This window comes from Carassius auratus, unplaced genomic scaffold (assembly GCF_003368295.1).
Source record: "Carassius auratus strain Wakin unplaced genomic scaffold, ASM336829v1 scaf_tig00024766, whole genome shotgun sequence".
Classification (NCBI taxonomy): Eukaryota; Metazoa; Chordata; class Actinopteri; order Cypriniformes; family Cyprinidae; genus Carassius; species Carassius auratus.
In genome coordinates, this window is record NW_020525372.1 from 325,001 (window position 1) to 344,303 (window position 19,303).

Here is a 19,303-nt window from a genome sequence, read left to right on the forward strand (position 1 = left end):
ACACTGTGAACACACACCCGGAGAAGTAGGCAGCAATATATCCAGCGCCCAGGGAACAACTGGGGGTTCAGTGCCTTGCTCAAGGGTAGGGGTGCTCCGATCACGTTATGCGCATCTCGTCAGTAAAGCCGGTTCTCTAATCAGCGGTTAATTCCATCAGGTGCATGATTTCACATAGAGCAGCTGTTACTACACAGAGCCGTTGTTAACTGAGAAGATGCGCAAATCCACTTCATTTTCAGCGTTTTTTGGTGCATCTTCTCAGTTAACAACGGCTCTGTGTAGTAACAGCTGCTCTATGTGAAATCACGCACCTGATGGAATTAACCGCTGATTAGAGAACCGGCTTTACTGATGAGATGCGCATTAACGATTGGCCAATAGTGATCGGAGCACCCCTACTCAAGGGTATTTCAGTCATGGGTATTGAGGGTGGATGAGAGCGCTGTTCATTCACTCCTCCCCACCTACAGCGGTGCCAGCACCGAAACTCAAACCGGCGACCTTCAGGTAACTAGTCCAAGTCTCTAACCATCAGGCCACAGCTGCCCCCAGTCTCCAGTAACCAGTTAGACATATATATGATACAGAAATTAAATCCACTTATGTTCTGCAACAGAGGAGGTTAGTATGTTTAATTGCAGGGGAAGAAGACTATTTTCAAAAATAGTGGCCTGTTCCTTTAAAAATCACTTCCAGTCAGTCAGAGTGTGTGATGCTGCCACCTATCAGTGATACAGCGATACTGCATGTGTTTTGTCACTCCAGCGCTATGGCTGAACAGGAAGCGCCTGCACCTTTGAAGTCTCTCAACTCTGACGATCCAACGTATATCTCTTTTATCAATAAATCCAACGCGAATGCCGAAGCCTGGTGGCTAAACTTCTCGGGGCAGCCGGTGTCTTACGGCGACATACAACCGAGGAAATCGCTTAAGATGAACACTTTTCTGAGTAAGTTACCGCAGAACTAGCAAACTTAGCCCGTTTCCCTAGCCGGGATGTACTAAAGCAGTTTTTTTTCCCAGCTCATCCGTGGATCTTCAGAGCGTCCGACGGAGCTAAACTGCTGGCCAACCTCAAAGAAGTTTACTTTCCCACTCCAGCACAGTTTGAGGAGTACGGATGCCAACGGTACCAGCCCGTGTATGTCACTGCACCAGGTGCGAGCCCATTCTTCATCCTAAGATGCTCCATATGCCTTTGATATACACAAACAATAGTTTCATTTAAAATTGATATTTATGCTTTGTTTTTGTCAGTGTACTCATTACAAGAAAACTGTACACGTTTGATCAGGAGCATGGTGAGAAAAGAAGATATCTGCAAGCTGGAAATCCCCGAGGGTTTGAGAAAGGACCTCAGCCGTGAACCCGATCTACTGAGAGACATTCAGATTTTATCTGCCAAGAGATCAATAAAGGATTCAAACTGAATGAATTTCACTCATTTATGATATCATGTTCAAAGTAGGCAGAAGCTTTCACTTTGAATGTGTGAAAAAAAAAAAAAGTATTACAGCACGTTATTTCCTCGACCAATCAGATTCAAGGATACCAACTAGCTGTTGTACATGAAAGTAACAAATATGGGTTAAAATAAATTAATTTTTATTTATTTTTTTACACCAAAGAACTTTAAATTGACATCAGTTTTTATATGTGACCATTTTGCCCTTAAAAAAAATCAATGACAGAAATATATTTTTGTTTTATTATGATGAATATTGCACTTTGGACACAGGCATATAGAGGTCCCTGAATATTATGTTCTGTGTTATTTTTTAGTTTATTAAAATGATCAGACTGACATTGTAAAATATTTTCAATACTTTTGAAACCGATTGCATGCTACTTTAAAATGATGTGAATGTAATGTTGTGACATGTTAAACTGCTGCAAATAAAATGGTTTAGCCGCAATTTAAAAAAATGTTTGCATTGTGGTTTTCCATGTAATTCAGGCCTTTTAGTAAGATTTAAGTTAATCATAAACATCCCATAAACAAACCCAAGTTAAACAAAATGTCTCTGGCTACATGTACAGTTTGTTCCCAAACCATAAACACTGATTCACGACAACATCTAAATAAATATGAAAAATCACCATGGATTACATACAACAGTCAGCTAAAAACAGGAATCTTAATTAGCAACACAGTTAGCAGATCAAGTTAAGTTGTACAATCATGTTTGTAACATTCACATTTAGCCTTTAAATTACAAATACTGCTTGCAAGTTGGAAGTATGCAGCTGGTTTGGAAACAAGGGGAAACTACAGTAAAATAAGAGTGTCTTGAGGAGCTTCATCTCAACTAAAGGAAGAAATTAAACAAAGTCCAAGGAGTTTGATGTTAATGCCCATCCAGATAGAAGAATAGCACACATACTCCATTAATTCTGAACACTGCAAATAACTGCAATGCAAAGAAATAATGTCTTATATTCAGTGCATTTATTTTATTCAAATAAATATTATATATTATGTGGTCCACAAAGTTTTTTTTTGCAGGCATCTACAATGCTTCATTTTGATATTAATTAACATTTTTATTTGATTATTGTACACGGAGTCTATTAAATTAAAGAATATTACTTTCACCTCTAAAAGTGAAGAAGAGCATCACAACATTCAGTGTTTCTTCATGGAGTCGAGGATGCGCAGGATGTAGATGAACAGGTTGACTATGTCCAGGTACAGGTTGATGGATGCCAGGACGTGCTCCTCCGGTGAAAGCTTATGCATCAGCAGGTGAGTATCGAAAATAATGAACCCGCAGAACAGCAGAGCTCCAGCCCCAGCGAAGACCAACTCCATCGTGTCATTGTAGAAGAAAAGCTGAAGGACACAGAGTTGCACAGTTGATGGAATGTAGCTTGAAATCAAAACGTAACTTGACTGCGTGACTATTAAAGAATCTTACAGGTTCAAATTAAATTCAATTTGACAAATACTGAATACTATCAAATTTTATATATATATATATATATATATATATATATAGAGAGAGAGAGAGAGAGAGAGAGAGAGAGAGAGAAAATAAAATGTATATTTATTAAATAATATAACAAACCACATTTTATATATATGTATATATATATATTATTCTATACATTTTTCTTTTACATTGTAACTAATAATTTAGCCTTAGACTCACCCTCATAAAGCTCGCAATGATCAAGATCCACAGGCCAGCAAACAGACTGAAGAAATAGATAATAAATTAGGGTTTTTCTACATGCTCTACAGTCTACATATACATATAAACAACAGAGCAAGAAATGTTGCAGCAGGTTGTCTATTAAACAGACCAATAATATGAATGGAGAAATTTTCACAAAGATATGCATTTTTCCTCCCAGTGACTTCCTATGCCGACGGAATGGACCATGCATCACATCATATAATAGAGTTATGACTCATGGAACCCCATTATTTTTGTTACATTTCATTTTAATGACTGGAAAGAAGAATGTTTCTCCGGAGACAATTTCTGCCACGACACAAGAACATCATTCCGCACGGATTCGGGAGTAAATGGATTAAAACAATAACTCCTGTTACTGTGATGAATGTGACGGATCTGGGCCTTGAGCGGATGAGAAAGAGAATTACCTGGCTCCGAGCTTGCTGAAGTCTCTTTTAGACTGAAAAGTGTAGGCAGTGAGACCAAGGAACACGGCAGACGTGAGGACAAAGGCCTGGAGCACTATGGTGTACTCATAAAATGTCACTGAAAGCAGAAAAATATGGTATCAGATGAGCCATCAAGGATGCATCCATTAATATTATGGGGTTGGACTTCTATAAACTTACCCGCAGTGGCTACAGACAGAGACTCCAGCAAAGTCTGCATAAACATTTACAGTCATTATATCACAGTACTTAATAGTAATATTTAATAGTCTATTTAAAATAAAAAATGGTATACTCACAAACCCAAAGAGCAAATAAAGATTAATGGGGTGCTGGTGACGGTACACAGCCAAGGCAAGAAGCAGGATAAGGGACCCGATAGCAGATATCAACACCAGAGAGGGACTGAAAAATTAATGCCGTGCATCACATTAATATATTTACACAGATTAAAGTGCAGCTTGTTTTCATAGAACAGCCACGACGTGTGGTAAGCCTACAGGGGAAGATGTGCTCTTACCTCTCGTGCACAAAGTTTTTAACAGGGTTACAGAGCATGAAAAGGGCAGATACAGCAGTGGTGATGATAATCTGCAATGACAGGATTGTGTAGACCTTGCGGAGGAAATCTAGAGAGAAATAAAACTTTAAGCGTCAACACTTAAATCATGCTTATACACATACAAATTATTTATATATATATATATACACACACACACACAAATATGGATAGGCCTTGTAGAAAAAAAACAATAGAGAAATAAGACTTGAGCATTTTAAAACTTTATATATAGACATATACACACACACACACACTCACATTATATATAAAACCTAGTACATTACATATAAAATACACATAGTAAATAAATTACATTAAAAATAATAAATCATATATATATATATATATATATATATATATATATATATATATATATATATATATATATATATATATATATAAACTATTTAAATATATTTCACAACTTGTCTCGTGACTTCAGTGTTTATTGACGTTCGCAAATAGGATATCTACTATTCACACTAAACGTCGACAAGAAGGTTTGACAACTACATAAGAAACCTGTAGCATTTCTAAGAAAACTAATAATCTCATTTGAAGAAGAAATCATCTAACGTTATAAGGGGCCTCGTGACAGAATGCCCGAATTAACATTTTGTGCCATATGTTTCCTTTACTAACGTTACCTGGACCTCACGATGAAACAAGGTGAAATAAATAATTGAAATGAACTAAGGATCCTACTCCAGCTGTTTTACATGTTACTGATTTCCAGACAATGTTATTGTACGGACTGTATTACCGATTGCGTAGACGCCAATGCCTTTTAAATACATCCAAATCGTGACTTACCCATCCGGATGTGGACGCTCGCCGTCGCCACATTCGTGCCATAATTAAAATCATCCTCGATGGATGAGCGTGGATATTTCTCCTGATTCATGTTTGATCGAATAAAGCGCGTATCATTTACTTTATAAATATACAAGAGATAATACGACGCTCTCTTCCGTCTTTCTGTGGTTTGTTATTATTATCTCGTCCTTCAAAGGTGTGCTTACTGCCACCTAGCGGATCAGACCTCAAAAGTGATTGAAATCTACCATATGCTAGTGTGCTGTTCTCATTTAATGTGTTTGTTTTTAATGCTTTCTAGAGTGGATATTCAGTCAGAGATCTTCAAACAGACTCAGCAGTTTACAGTCTTACAGTAATATTATACTTGAGTTGTCACTGCATTAACGTTACATGACTGCTAAATATAAAAATATATATAAAAACAAAACTTTTGACGTATATGTCTATATATGTCTGTGTGTGTATAAGGCAAATCAAAAACCTGTAGCTGAATAGTGGATTTTTGTAATGACAGATAAATTATTATTTTATCTTCCCTGAAGTACATCTACTACAATTAGTGTGCACCAACAAGGAGGTTGGCATAATGCATCGTTTGATGCTCATTTGAGTCGGTTCTTCAAATGAATCATTAGGTGGATAGTAAAACGATTCGCGATTTACTATGAATCTTTTAGAATAGATGGTTCATGGACGCGATTAATTACTTGAAGCGATACAACTATAACTCGATACGAAGTACAAAAAAACTAACGTTAGATAAAGTGGGAATATGTAAATATCCATTAAAAAAAGCATGTGATGGATAAGATCATGATTAAGGCAACACCTGCAGCCTGTGAACGACTCAGGTAAAGGCATTTTACAAACAACATAAGTTAATCGAACACGAAAAAGTACTTGGTACCAAAACTTACCATAATGCCATATCATATATGAATACAATTAGGAGTAGTAGGTCTGTATCATCGTAATGTTTTATCAGTATCGTGTTTGTTTGTTTGTTTTACATGAGCCTATTCTTTGAACCACCATATAGCTACAAAGATAAACCAATTTCCTAATTGCCAATTTTGACAACTAAATAGCTCATTCTATAACTGGGGGTACATTTCTCATCACCAAAAAGTAAAAACAATTTGCTTTCTCAATAAAATTTCTTGGTTTCAGTTTATATAATGTTTTCATTAGTGTAACATACTAGTTGCCAGGCTTAATTATTAAACACTTTTGGTATTACAAGGGAAGGGATCATTTCCTTGGAAAAATTGTAAACAATGTTACAGACTTTTATTGTTTAAAAATAATTTAAAGACACATACAAGTTCAGAATGTACACAACAAGGAAATAACATCAAACTGAAACTATTTTTTAGTTTATTTATCTAAATTGTAGATTTTAGAAATATATTTAATATAGATATTATTTACTGTATCATTTTTTGAACTCAAGACCCTCTCAAGTCAAAAACGGACAAAAAAAAAACAGATTAAAAAACGACAACATTTTGAACACTAGGTTTGCATCAAATGCATTTTCTAAATATTGACCAGAATTGCACCCCTAAGTAGTGCACAGGCCATTAGAGAAAATGAGATTAGCACACAGCCAAATACAAGCGCCGTTCTTCTTTACGTAATTCATTCCAAACGCCTTACTTTAAATTCCCCAACAGGTACGCTGAAGAATCCACACAGTCGTCTGTCATGTCTCTTCCATTCTCAGAGGGGTTTCCTGCACCTGCTTTCTTCCTTTGTGCTGCTAAATCAGCTAACCCAAGTAAGTAAAAGACCCCGTGGAGAGCTCCACCTCATATTTAACCAACACTATTTTTAATATTGCACTTATTTTATAACCCCAGCAGTGGTCGCAAAATAATTTCCTTCAGGTTTAATTAAAACCTCATCTCCAAAGAGAATACAGGTTTTCTTTTTTTTTCTTTTTTATGTGGGCTGGTTTTACCTATCGGTTCGGCCATGTAATGACCTACCTGTGGTATTCGGATAGTGCCAAAGTTGCTGCGTATGTTGCTCAGAGTCTCTCCTGGGCATGCTTAACAAAATGCACCACTGCCCTTTGCTTTCCCTCAGGAGCTTAATGTGGAAGCATAGCATTTCATTAAAGCCTATGTGGAGCCAGCCTCAGGGACATGGCTACATAATTCATTTGGAAGTATGCTGTCTCCTGCATCCCTTGTATCCATTCCCAGGAGTTTCTGAGTAACCTTATGGCTTCTCGCATTCAGGGGATTTCTTTCATGTGGCACATAGTGGTGCCTCATTTTCTATTTCCAATCCTTGTGTTTCCTTTTACACCGTATCAGCTATTATAGGCTAACGGAAAAATGTTACATGAAAAATTAAAATGTAAAATTAAATTTTTCTGAAATTGTATTCCCCCTCAGGCCATCCAAGATGTAGTTGAGTTTGTTTCTTTATCAAAACAGATTTGAAGAAATGTAACGTTACATTATATGTTTACCAGTGGATCCTGTGTAGATAATGGGTGCCGTCAGAATGAGAGTCCACATAGGATTCCACACAACTCTGGTCAATTGAGTAACAAACTGTGAATTGAAAAGCTGCATGTTTGTGAGAAATCTACTGTAGAATACAGATATTTTTACTTTAAATCTTTACTTCTGGCCAAAATACAACCTCGCAATCCTGAATAATGCTTCCTGTAGTGAAAAAAAAATCCATCCCCTATTGTCCTTTCACATCAAAATCCACTGTCATGTTTGTTTCAAACTGTTTTTTTGTTTGTAAATGGTGCTTGATTTGTGCATATTTCTCTCCTGATTCAGACAAGACAATTGTTTCACTTCGGAAAGCAATATTATGAATAGATGACTCATACTTGAATCTACGGTTTTAATTAAAAGCATCTTGATGGATTTTATTATTAGAAACATGCAGCTTTTTGCTTTACAAGACACTAATTGGCGAATTGGAGTCGTGTCGATTACTTGTGAATGATGATTGATTTATTTCATTTTATTTTGTTTTATTAAGTTGGTGGCACCCATTCACTGCAGAAGGTCCATTGGTGAGCAAGTGATGTAATGCTTCTATAAAATATGCAGATCATATCTAATGATCTCCAAATCTCTTCCAATGCAGAAACAAACTCTACATCTTGGATGGCCTAAGGTAGAGCACATTTTCAGGTTAACTATTCCTTTAAGGCCAAGAAAGTCTTAAAAATCATCATGTAGGCAGAAGAATACAGCTTATTTTTAAGTTTTTGTTTTTGTTTTTTTGTTACAGCTGGCGTAATTTAATTTCCAACATGCACCATTCATCTTCATTATAAAGATTAATTCTTGTTACACAAAAACAGCCTCTCAGTAGATTTAAACTCCTAAACTACCAAAAGCTTTAGAAAAATAAACAACCTTGGTAATCATAATTGCCTGCGAGTCTGTATCCTGAGTGACCAGCAGATGGAGCTCTCCCTATTAACAGAAAACGTGACACAATCAGAATAGTTTGAGGAACGCTACTTTGAACTTGTGCTTGTTAAGTTGCTTATAATTTAAAGTGGTAGAAAAGGTTCAAACAAGTGGAAGCTTAATGGTCATGTATCTGAGCTTCTAAGAGAAGAGATACTGCGATCAATATTCCACTCCATCAGCACTGCTCCTTGAGCATGACTCTTACCACTTGCTTACCTATTGAGGGAGATAAGAGCTGGAGATGCTCTTCTGAGCAGAAAGCATCTGGTAGCGAAATGGCAGTCAAGTAGCAAGTCTGAAGATTTTTAAAACAGACATTAATAGTCATTGTAACGTAGTTCAAATTACATACTGTGATTTTGACATCATAATGTAATCAGGTTCTTTTAGCCAGTGGGTTCATTTGGGGTCCTATGGAAGATGATTTCTGATGACTTTTTGAATAATATATTCAGCTTAAAACCCCCTCCTTTCTCACACTTTACTGCATGTTTGCATTCAGCTCTATCTCCATCCATTCAACGACTGAAATGAACAAAATCACCGTTCTTCATGTTTTTATTTTATTTTATTTTCTTTGTAGATAATCTGCTTCATTTGGTCACAGTGTGGGAGAAAATATCTGTTGCTAGTTCTTTTACATCACAAATTTAACATAAGAGAGCACACAGCTTCCAGCAGGAGCATCGCTAGACCCTTTTCATTGGGCCCCAGTGAAATACAGATGAGATTCAGTAAAATATTACTGATAGTGATTATTATATATTGACATGATGATAATTTCCCTGATAAGCTCAGCAATAATGTCATTTTTAATTCTATCAGTCAGATTCATGAATCACTATTGTTTCAATGAATCTAATCAGTTAAACTGGTTTGCCTAAAGGTCTGAAAGTTCAGTTTAATTCATTCAGACAGTTCACTCATGCACTGAATCGTTTGCGTTTCTCACACAAAATAGTAACACACTGAACTCAAATTGACGCTTCCATTGACATCCATTAAAAAAAATCCAATCCGTTCTCACAAAAAAGACGCCTCATCTCCTAATACTCCAGATGGCACACTGGACGAGGTGCACTGGAGATGTGTCATTGTGTGCTCACTTATTCAAGTTTAAGGAGGCAATTCAAACTGATTCGCATCAATAGTAGGCCTATACAGGCAAAAATTCACTTCGAAAATGAAATAAGTGGAGTTTAAATTTAGATTTAGTTAGAACTAAAACTGTGCAAATGGAAAAATGGCAATAAATATTTATATATTCCATCTGAAGCACAGACATTGTTCAAGCCAAAAAAAACAGACAAACTTATTACTGAAAAGAAAAATGCAATCTTGCAGAGAAGGGTGAAATCGGTATGTTCAAATATTTATCCAAAATAATTGTAAATGCAATTAAATGGAAAATGGTATGAGTGATTTGGCAAGAATTGACGCTGAAGACAAATTTTCAAGTTGTGGTGCTTCTCGTCCAGTGTGTGAACTTTATGCTTTGTTTTGCTTATACTGTATGCTCTTGTTTGAAGGACGTATTTAATGAATCATTACCAGCCAAATTAGCTTGAGTGATAGAAATGAATATCATTCAGCATTTCATATTCAGTTATTTCAGTTTTTTTTTTTTTTAGGCTACTTCATTTTTCTAACCTGAATGCATGACTTGCCATAATAACAAATTCCCAAATTAGAAATATGAGTATCCTATGTGCACTTAAATTCAGCATTGGCTGTTTACTATCTGCTCGTGTCCTAAAGCTGAATTTTTTCATTGTTATGTCAATGCGAGTGGCAGAGCAGATCAGTTTGTACAACATACCTCTGTCATAAGACGTCACATTAGATCAACAGAGAATTTCGGTGTCATCTCTTCACTCAGCATGTTGTTTTATTGTTTCTCTGTTCGTCGGCCATACAAAGGATTACAGCTGTAGGAATCCCCAAATTTATACATAGACGATAAACATCATGCTAACAAAGTATTAAATTTGTACAAAAATACTTTACAGCTCATAATACCGGTCCATTAGAAATAAAAATACAATATTTCAGGGATATAACTGTGACAGTGATTCATAAATTCAATCGTTTACTGAAAATGGACACCCAATATTTTAACTGGCAGTGCTTGACTTCACTAAACGTTTCCACAAATGGAACATAGAAATGACTTGTTTCACTTGACCGGAGTGTATTCGCAGTAACACAGTGAAATGTTGTAACAAACATAGACTGAGGTCAAGCCGAACGTAATGAAAGTGACAACTAACTTGAATCAGGGCTTGAAAACCTTAATTCAACATCTAGTGAATTGAGAAACATATCAAGTGCATGAGTTTAGGGAATGAACCCGTACGTGAAAGTTTATCTGAAACAAAACAACAACAAAAGACACCTTTTCATCATCGTCAAACGTTCTCCATCAAGTGGGCTTGATGAGGTTTTTGTTCAGTAATTGGACCACAATGTGCCATTTGAATACAGTGAGTAAACAGGATCTTTGAGCACTGACAATGAGGGGGACACACTTCAATCAAAAACACAGTTTCACACAGGTGGGTGAGGGTCTTCATTGCCATTAGCAGCTTACCTATGGCTTTTTTTTTTTCTTACTAACATTTTTTTTCTCAAGTGGAGTTACAAATGTGATGTTTAGTGCTCTCTTGATTTGACACTTGTTTTTTTCCCTCTTTACAAACCGATTTTGTACCGGGAAAAGATATATAAAACCATAACAGTACCATATACAAATTACCATAATGATTTAAACCATTTAAACAATGTGGGGAGGAATACAAAAGTCTTTTCTCATGGACATCAACCCCATGCTTGCATTTTTGCCATAAGTTGATTTAAGCAAATGAGATGAATTTGTTGGTCGTAATATCCTCATTTATCACACCCGGCGGAGTAAACAATATGCGAGTACCTACTTGAACGCCTGTCGTTTTCATTTAGGAGATTGATGATGGAATAAATAAGCTGTTCTATCCTTTGGGCCAATGATGGATTTCCTCAAAATGTGGGGCGGGAGACTAGAGACCGCAGACCTACGGCGGTTACCTAACAAAGTACAAAGAGTTTGCGAACCGAATGACCTTCTCCGTGCCATCAATCTGCTCCGCTACACGGTCGATAGTGCCCTCATGCTAACCAGCCATCGCTCAAAACCACACACATCCCTTATAAATCATCCGCCTCTATTCATAAAAATAGACAATCTGTCCAATTTCAAGATAAGGTGCCTTTGTGCCACCCTCTCCTTTTGAGCGACATTGAATTTTATATTTACGGTGATATAGCGGTCAGAGGACCGAAACAGTGTTTTTCGTGTAGCCAAGCTCTTGTATTTTTTTGGACAGATGTACTACAAAATAGTTAATTATAAGGTCTCATGCATTAGGTTATAACCCACATACAGTCACAATTGAAAAATTACCGAATTCATTGTGCTGATTATTCTTTTTTGTATCCTCTCTCTCATCGAGCATGAAAAGGGATCAACTCTGACCTTGGCATCAGATAGAAGGAAATACACAAACAAACACTATACACACACTTGTGTTTCAGTATCACAAAATAGGAGGATCGACAATTGCGTTTCAAGCATGGAGCTTTGACAGACTTCGTGGAGGCTTGCGAAATAAAGTTGGGACACGCGCACACTCATTCAGACTCACACAAACACAGACGATCACAGAGTGGCCAGTCCGATCGATATCATTAGCACAAGTCTTAGTGTTGCTTTTATGCATCTTTTGCTTCTTTTTTTGAGTCCTCCTCGAAACTATTCTTGTTTATTGGCAATAAAAATTAGGGATGGCACTCTTTCAGGGGTTTTTTTTTTCCAAGAGGTCAGTGTGGTCTTCGTTGCCATTTTCACAGGGTAAAAACACACCCAGCTTGTCACCTCTTGGTCATGGTGGTTCATGCTCTGACTTGGGATAGGGACTGGGTCTGTGCTATAGGACAACAAACCCCTCTTGTTTTCCTCTACTAGAGGGAGCCGTTTATGGAGGGGAGGGTTCGCTTTAGCACCATGATGAGGAGAGCTCCACTGCAGGCACCTGGAAGGAGTTCTGCTATAAAGTCTTGTTAGGGTCTCTGTCCTCTAGTCCTGCTAACGTGGAGTTGTGCTGGCCCTGCTCCAGCCCTGCTGTGGGCTGTTCGAGAGGGTCCGCGGGGTCAGTCCAGTTTGCTGCCTCATCATTGGACAATTGGTTCAGTTCTGAGGGCTGCGAGGAAACCGGGTTTCGACTGATGACTAGATCCAGTTTGTTCCCAGACTCCGCTATAAGAGGAACCACTAAGCAGCAGTCAAAGTCTCTAGTCCGAACGTGGTTTATCTGTGGCACAAAGCAAGGGAAAATTCATATCATTTACACATACACCTTTTTTGTTCTTAGGCTACGAAAAGTCCCTTTCAAGGAAAGACTGTATATTTGGCAGCCATGTTTGCAGTGCCTCTGGGCAGCTCATCAAAGACCAGATCATATCTAAATGAATGGGAGAACCCTGAAAAATCACTTTGGTGGACACGCAGCCTTAGGGCTATGACTTTGACAATGTGGAAAATGCTGACAGAATCGCATTGTCCAGTCATTAAAATGAAATTTATTGTATAGTGTGGAATGTGTCAGATCTTTGCAAAATTCTGATGAATAACTTAGTAGGGCTGTACACATAATCACACCTAATGTCTGTGAAAAAAAAAAATTGTCTGCAAAAACTGCCTCATAGGAAAAAAAAAAAAGACTTTTAATATGAAGTCCGTATCTGACTACATTTTTACAGATTAATAAAATTTTTTAAGTTTTATGATTTAATTTGATTACCACCATTTTTGGTAATAAATTTGTATTGAATCTTAAAACACTATCTAGAAATATTAAAATGGAAGAACAGAATTTATGGGATTTTTTTTTTTTTTAATAGCATTTCATAGGGCACTATTATTGTCAAAATGTATTTATTATTATTTTTTTTTTTTTTTACATTTTACAAAAATGTAAATTTAATAAGACTACCTGTAGAAGTCTGTCATATGGCTTCAGGCCTCCGATTTCTGCAGGGCCGCCTGGACGGATGTTGTTTACATAAACCCCCTTCTCCAAGACCCCATCAGACACGCTAAACCCGAAGTCCTCAAGGTCTGAGTCCTTCACAAGACTCGCCTATGAATGTGGGAATAGTTACACTCACTAAACCTGCTGTATAACCACTCAACTGATCTAGAAATGACCAAAAAAAGAACCCACCTTATGAAGCTCAACTGGGGTGGGTGACATGATGTCTTTGATCTCCTGCTTCACTCTCCTCACAGCAAAAGCTTTTCTGCCAACGTCAGTGGGCAACGTGTTGCTGCGGTTGGCCTGTGAGTATTGTGGTTTGTTGCTGCTACGTTCCTGAAAGCTGGCCTGACGGCCCAGATGGCTTCGGGTGGGTGCTGGATCATGGTTTAGACTCAAAGAGCTGCCCGACATAATGGTGGCCTACAAGGAAAACCATAAGTAACGGAGCTGAGTACCAATAAATATAAGTGCTGTAAGGGTTATACAGAACAAAATGCAATGAAAACACACTTTATTAGTACATTTTAGTTTTCAAAACTACTGTTCAAAAGTTTAGGTTTTCATTTAGAAATTACTACTTTTATTTAGCAAGGACGTATTAAATTGATCAAAAGATTTCCACATCAAATAAAGGCGGCTCTTTTGAACTTTCATCAAAGAATCCTGAAAACAAATATTAACATATATAAAAAAAGAAAAAAGTTTCGCAATTCCCCAATATTACTGTTTTTGTTGTATTTTTGATCAATTAAAAAACATCTAAAAAAATCTTACCGATCCAAACTTTTGAACAATAGTGTATGGAAGTTACATAGACACCATAAACGCTCATTATGTCAATTCTAGTACAGATGATGACAAAGCATTTTGTTAACCGTTTGTTACACTTTTTTGTTTAGTATGTTACAAGAAGCAAAATGCTGATGGACAACGATACACAAACTTTTACTAACATGCATTTTTATACACTAATGGGTGGTTTGAACCGCTCCGACTTCCACCATGGCAAGCCATGGCAAGCCATGGCAATGATTAAACAAACATTATGAACGGTGGGTGTTTTTTAGATGTTTCTTGAAGTCGTTTGAAGATGATCTTCAAAAAGAACCTGGTTCTGGTTAGGCGTCTGCACAAAACTGAAATATTTCCACAACAAAAAGCCTTGCTGCAGCTGTTCCATCATGCTTAGCATGAGCCCACATGCCTTCGTTCTCTTCAATCCACCGTCATTTGCTAGTTTGTGTGAATCTCACTCAAACTGCACGGAATGGGGATTCCAGGTTAATGACAGGTGACCACACAAAAGAGGAAACTCTTCTAAGCCGATGCATTTGTGGTAAGCAGTGTGAAAAAAATCATTAAACTGGTGACCAGACATGTAAATCATGCACCTTGACACGACATTCAATCAGTTCAGCATGTAAAAAATGAAAACGTGTGATTTCGTTCAATGTTTTTCGGGTCATTTTGAGCTCAATAGTACATTCTACTGACACAAACCAGAGGCAAACACTTTCATCGAATCCAATTGGGGCCAAAGGGTACATTCAGCGTAAAAAGCTTTTGATTCTATCGTGTTTCCACAGACAAGTGGGATGGAAAGTGAAGAGCTTTCAAAGCGATCCCTAACGTTAAGTACTAAAAGCTTCTCTGCACCGTCGGCTACTCGTGGTCTGCGTTTAACTCAAGGTACCTGACAAAGTGAAGGCAAGAAAATCAATCTGCTTTCATGAAACGTTTCAAGGCTGGCCACAAAGCATGTCAGATATAACAATGTGCGACATGACAGCAGATATAATCGACTGTACAACACTGACAAAAAAAAATGTAATTAACAGCAGGCTAAAGCCATTTTTCTAGAAATTCTTGCTGTTATTTGAATCATTAGTCAGTTCTATCCACGTTTTTGGTCAAATTCTGTCATTATTTAGAGACTCTCATGTTGTTCCAAACCCATATTTCTTCTACATAAAAAGGCATTTTAGGCAAGAGCACAGTCACGCTTAACAAAATCATAATAAAAGTAGTCCAAATTACTTTAAAGTCATCGGAAGCCATTGAGAATGAGGAAACGGTCTCGTCCTACACAGCTCTCAAATCTAATCTCATTTGCACCAAGCTGATTTGTAGAAACACTATTCGAACTTTGCACCTAAGAAATGTATTGAATCCGTCACCTGAATTTCACCTTTATAGCTAAACACATTGTGTGCAAATACATGATGTAGAGGCTGATGAGAGATGCTGCCGTGTACTTTGAGGCAGAGCCAAATGTGGCATTATTTAGATTCTTATTGGCATATTAATTTCTTGTCAGAATCAAGCATCCCACAAGATGAGTATCTGCTTTATGGTAGGAAGAAAACCGCAATGTCAGACCGATATCAGTGTGTCCCTGTGCCGTCAGAGTCTTTTACTACTTTTTTTTTTTTTTTTTTTTTAATAACATGTGGAATGATAACAATGTGATTTAAAATAGTTTGTTCATTAGTCTAATGACAACAGCCTGTTTTTTTTTTTTTTTGGTGACCTCTGAATGAGCGCAGATGTCTAATTTGTTTTAATTTGTGTTATACAAAAATGTGTGTGTATGACTGCATTTCATTTCATTTTATTTTTAAAGAAAAAATTGGTTGTTGAAGTAAGCTTTTGAAAATATTACTGGTAATATTTACTGGTTACTTTAATTGTAATTATATTATATAATTATATATATATGAATTAATTTTCCAGCAGTGTTGATATTGTTAAGTTAAATTTTGTTTATGGAAATTATTATAATTATTATAATTATATATATATATAAATAAATACACACACACACACACACACACTCACTGGCCACTTTATTAGGTACACCTTGCTAGCACCTTGATAGTGGCACCTTGATAGAATGCTCAATTGGTATTAAGGGGCCCAAAGTGGCCAAGTAAATATCCCCCAAATCATTACACCACCACCAATCTGAACCACTGAAACAAGACCGGATGGATCCATGCTTTCATGTTCTTTATGCCAAATTCTGACACTACCATCTGAATTTCGCAGCAGAAATCGAGACTCATCAGTTTCCTGTTCTTAGCTGACAGGAGTGGCACCCCGTGTGGTCTTCTGCTGCTGTAGCCCATTTGCTTCAGGGTTCGACGTATTAACTATATAATTTTTTTTCTTGTCTTTTTCTTTTCTTTTTTTCTTTTATTTTAATAATTCATTCAAATATTTTTTTTTAACCTTTGAAATTTCCTAAAAGCTTCTAGTATATTATTATAAGTATATTTTAACTTCCATTTTATTTTTCAGTAAACCTTATTTAAATATCCTTTTTTATATTTATATTTTTTTCTTATCTTTTTTAAATATCTGGGTACATGGCTACAAAATTACTCAAAATACCTATCCTTAACGTGAACGCATATATGATTCACAAGTTTGGAACAACACAGTAGTGAATAAATGAAGACAGACTCTTGGTGAACTAGACCTTAAACGTGTCATAATTAGTTTTGAATGCACCCGTAGGATCTGAAGTGGATGCCAGTAGTGGTTGTCTGTGAGCCCCATCCCCCTTTCAAGCAGCCCCCCAGCAAGAGACACTGAGCTATTAGCATGAGGAGAGCACTTGGGTGCCAGCGCTAAAAGCAAAGAGAAAGCCCAAAGAAAGGAAAGGGGTACCAAGATGGCCAGGTTTCTCTTATTCAGAAGCCTGTCTGCCTTGTCCTGGAAAAAGAAGGAGCTGTTACACAAAACCGGGGTTGGCACAGCATGCTACTAAAAAAAGATTGTGTTGGGGGGTTGATGAATGGAAAGAGCTAGAGGATGAACGTGGGGAGAGGGGAATGAACACAAACAAACACCATTTTTCTTCCCACGCTACCTCAAGTTCTCGCAGGATACCGGATTGGCCACACGTCTCCAGGTCTTCGAGCGCTTGGGACCAGAAGTTCTCTTCCTGGTCCGGCTCAGTCCCGTCATGTCCCACAGTGAACCTGTTTGAAACACAAAAGGAACATATTAACCACCTGGTATGTCACAACAGCTGCAGCCAATGAGCAGGCAGGTGTCACTGTGATGAACGCAAGGGACGACCAATGATCCGTGCAGGCTATGGTGGGGCTCTTGAAAGACACATACACACACACCCGGTGCGGTCGGACACACTGTGATGGGCGGTGATGCCCTGGTGGATCGTGGGGCTTTGGGTTATGAAGTGAAAGGGCCGGATTGGTTCGGGGAAGCAGTGCAGGTTAAACAGGCACAGCACTGAACCTCACCTGCTGTCTGAGATTAAACCGGTGGGCAGCGTGGATGCCCTGTAATGGGAGATCAGCTTCAATCAATAACACAAACGTCAAACCAGTTCACTCAGTCTGACACAGCAGTGATTTAGACTTCACATCTTGTATATAACACATCTCGAGGGCAGTTCATTTGAAAAGCATTGTAATACAACTCTCAAATGCTAAAGGAATTTGTGTTGGAGAAGACTGGGGAAGTTTTGCATTATGCAGTTTTTCTTATTTAAATACAGACTGCAGAATGCTGACAATATTTGAAAAGACTGAATGCATTAAAGTTGCAGTAGTTTCTTCTCCGTAGAACAAGCTCTTATTCTGCTGTTTTATTCTGATGCTTTCCAGATGATTTTTTTTTTTTTAGTTAAATTTGTAGTGCTTTAAAGTCAACATGAAATGGTTTGGAATCCATTTTACCTCAATATTGCAGTGGAAAAAAAAAAAGGGTAGGGTGGGTTTTTATAGAGGCATTGCATCTACTAAAAAAGTAGAAGAAATTAAAATATAATAAATTTCTATTCTTAATTATTATCTCCCAAAATATTTGACAATAATCATCAGATTTAAATATTGTTATGTGTAATACTTTGATCAGTGATTTAACGTTAAATAAAACTATTAAAATTGTTTTTGGTAATAAAAATTAAGCTGAAATAAAATAGAAATATAAAAAATTAGAAATGTTGTCTTAAAATAAAGCTTTAAGTTTAAGTACTAAATTTAATAAAAAAAAAAATTAAAGGCAAATATAAAATAAATACATTTAAATAAAGTTTTAAGTTGAAGCACTAGTAAAATTAAAGCTGAATAGAAACATGAAAAAAATAAAACTAATAAAAAAGGAATAAACCTTGAACTTAAGTTAAAATGAAAACATAGTAATAATAATAATAATAACAAAAAGTAATAATAAATACCATGACAGCATATAAATAATACTAGGATATCGGTGTCAACCTTAATACTACAACAATTCCTTTAACAACTTGGTTGTATCCATAATTAATTAAATAAATGCTCAACTGATAAGTGGTTATCATAATGTGGTTCGTATCCACTCATCTGCTTTTCAGCCAATCAGCTACAACTACTGGATGAAAGCTCCGCCAGCTAACTAATATTTATGAGCCAGGCTGATTTGTGTATCCACTTTATCAGCTCATTCCTACAGCCCTGCTTTATTCATCAGGTTTCAACTGGATTGTGAAACATTGGCACAATATGCACAGATGAACTGTGCACAGTAAGATCAGGTATGTGCATGAAGATTGTAAGTAAATGAGTTCAGCTTTGATTTTATGTTGACTTTAAGGCAGCTCACAGTCACCATTAAATGGGAACTGTACAATCCTGTGAAGAAATCTCAAAGGGTGATCATAACTCTTCTGTCAGCTAAATACTTTAAAAAGGTATTTTTCCTTCCTAAGAGCTGCTGGCTTCATTACTGCGCATAGGGGCCTGTTAT

General features: G+C 36.9%; 3 protein-coding genes across 8 annotated transcripts in view; 1 reads left to right on the forward strand and 2 right to left on the reverse strand.

The window, feature by feature from the left end:
- Positions 1-401: 401 nt before the first annotated feature.
- vhll (von Hippel-Lindau tumor suppressor like) lies at positions 402-1,511 on the forward strand. Its single transcript, XM_026250552.1, has 4 exons — positions 402-510; positions 769-953; positions 1,028-1,162; positions 1,262-1,511. Exons 1-4 carry the CDS (start codon positions 437-439, stop codon positions 1,432-1,434), a joined length of 567 nt encoding a protein of 188 aa, XP_026106337.1. The 5' UTR covers positions 402-436; the 3' UTR covers positions 1,435-1,511.
- A 612-nt stretch (positions 1,512-2,123) lies between these two features.
- LOC113078229 (protein lifeguard 4-like) lies at positions 2,124-5,218 on the reverse strand. 2 transcript variants are annotated; one of them, XM_026250551.1, is made up of 8 exons: positions 5,011-5,218; positions 4,156-4,264; positions 3,935-4,040; positions 3,816-3,849; positions 3,615-3,732; positions 3,157-3,202; positions 2,601-2,837; positions 2,124-2,313 (listed from the first exon to the last, which is right to left on the reverse strand). In XM_026250551.1, exons 1-7 carry the CDS (start codon positions 5,099-5,101, stop codon positions 2,631-2,633), a joined length of 711 nt encoding a protein of 236 aa, XP_026106336.1. In that variant the 5' UTR covers positions 5,102-5,218; the 3' UTR covers positions 2,124-2,313; positions 2,601-2,630. The 2 variants fall into 2 exon arrangements, with proteins under 2 accessions (XP_026106336.1, XP_026106335.1); XM_026250550.1 differs by lacking the exon at positions 2,124-2,313 and having other exon boundaries at positions 2,437-2,837.
- Positions 5,219-10,340: 5,122 nt separating this feature from the next.
- LOC113078225 (glutamate receptor-interacting protein 1-like) overlaps positions 10,341-19,303 on the reverse strand; it is a 135,672-nt gene continuing 126,709 nt past the window's right edge. For 2 of the 5 annotated variants that reach the window (XM_026250540.1, XM_026250536.1), the window contains exons 21-25: positions 17,421-17,532; positions 17,219-17,263; positions 13,733-13,966; positions 13,502-13,648; positions 10,341-12,820 (exon numbers count right to left, since the gene is read on the reverse strand). In XM_026250540.1, the coding sequence (XP_026106325.1) occupies positions 12,557-12,820; positions 13,502-13,648; positions 13,733-13,966; positions 17,219-17,263; positions 17,421-17,532 (802 nt within the window). In that variant the 3' untranslated portion in view covers positions 10,341-12,556. Of the gene's footprint in view, positions 12,821-13,501; positions 13,649-13,732; positions 13,967-17,218; positions 17,264-17,420; positions 17,533-17,817; positions 17,857-19,303 lie in introns of all 5 variants that reach the window. The other 3 variants (XM_026250538.1, XM_026250537.1, XM_026250535.1) reach the window with 2 other exon arrangements.

What these genes read in the sequence shown, in the direction of transcription:
- vhll (XM_026250552.1), top strand. Translation starts at nt 437, where the DNA reads ATGAGAGCGCTGTTCATTCACTCCTCCCCACCTACAGCGGTGCCAGCA. An exon ending in CTCAAACCGGCGACCTTCAG is followed by an intron (nt 511 to 768) that starts GTAACTAGTCCA and finishes TTGTCACTCCAG; the next exon opens with CGCTATGGCTGAACAGGAAG. An exon ending in TAAGATGAACACTTTTCTGA is followed by an intron (nt 954 to 1,027) that starts GTAAGTTACCGC and finishes TTTTTTTCCCAG; the next exon opens with CTCATCCGTGGATCTTCAGA.
- LOC113078229 (XM_026250551.1), bottom strand. Translation starts at nt 5,101, where the DNA reads ATGAATCAGGAGAAATATCCACGCTCATCCATCGAGGATGATTTTAAT. An exon ending in AAAAACTTTGTGCACGAGAG is followed by an intron (nt 4,041 to 4,155) that starts GTAAGAGCACAT and finishes TTAATTTTTCAG; the next exon opens with TCCCTCTCTGGTGTTGATAT. An exon ending in TCATTGCGAGCTTTATGAGG is followed by an intron (nt 2,838 to 3,156) that starts GTGAGTCTAAGG and finishes TGTGTCCTTCAG; the next exon opens with CTTTTCTTCTACAATGACAC.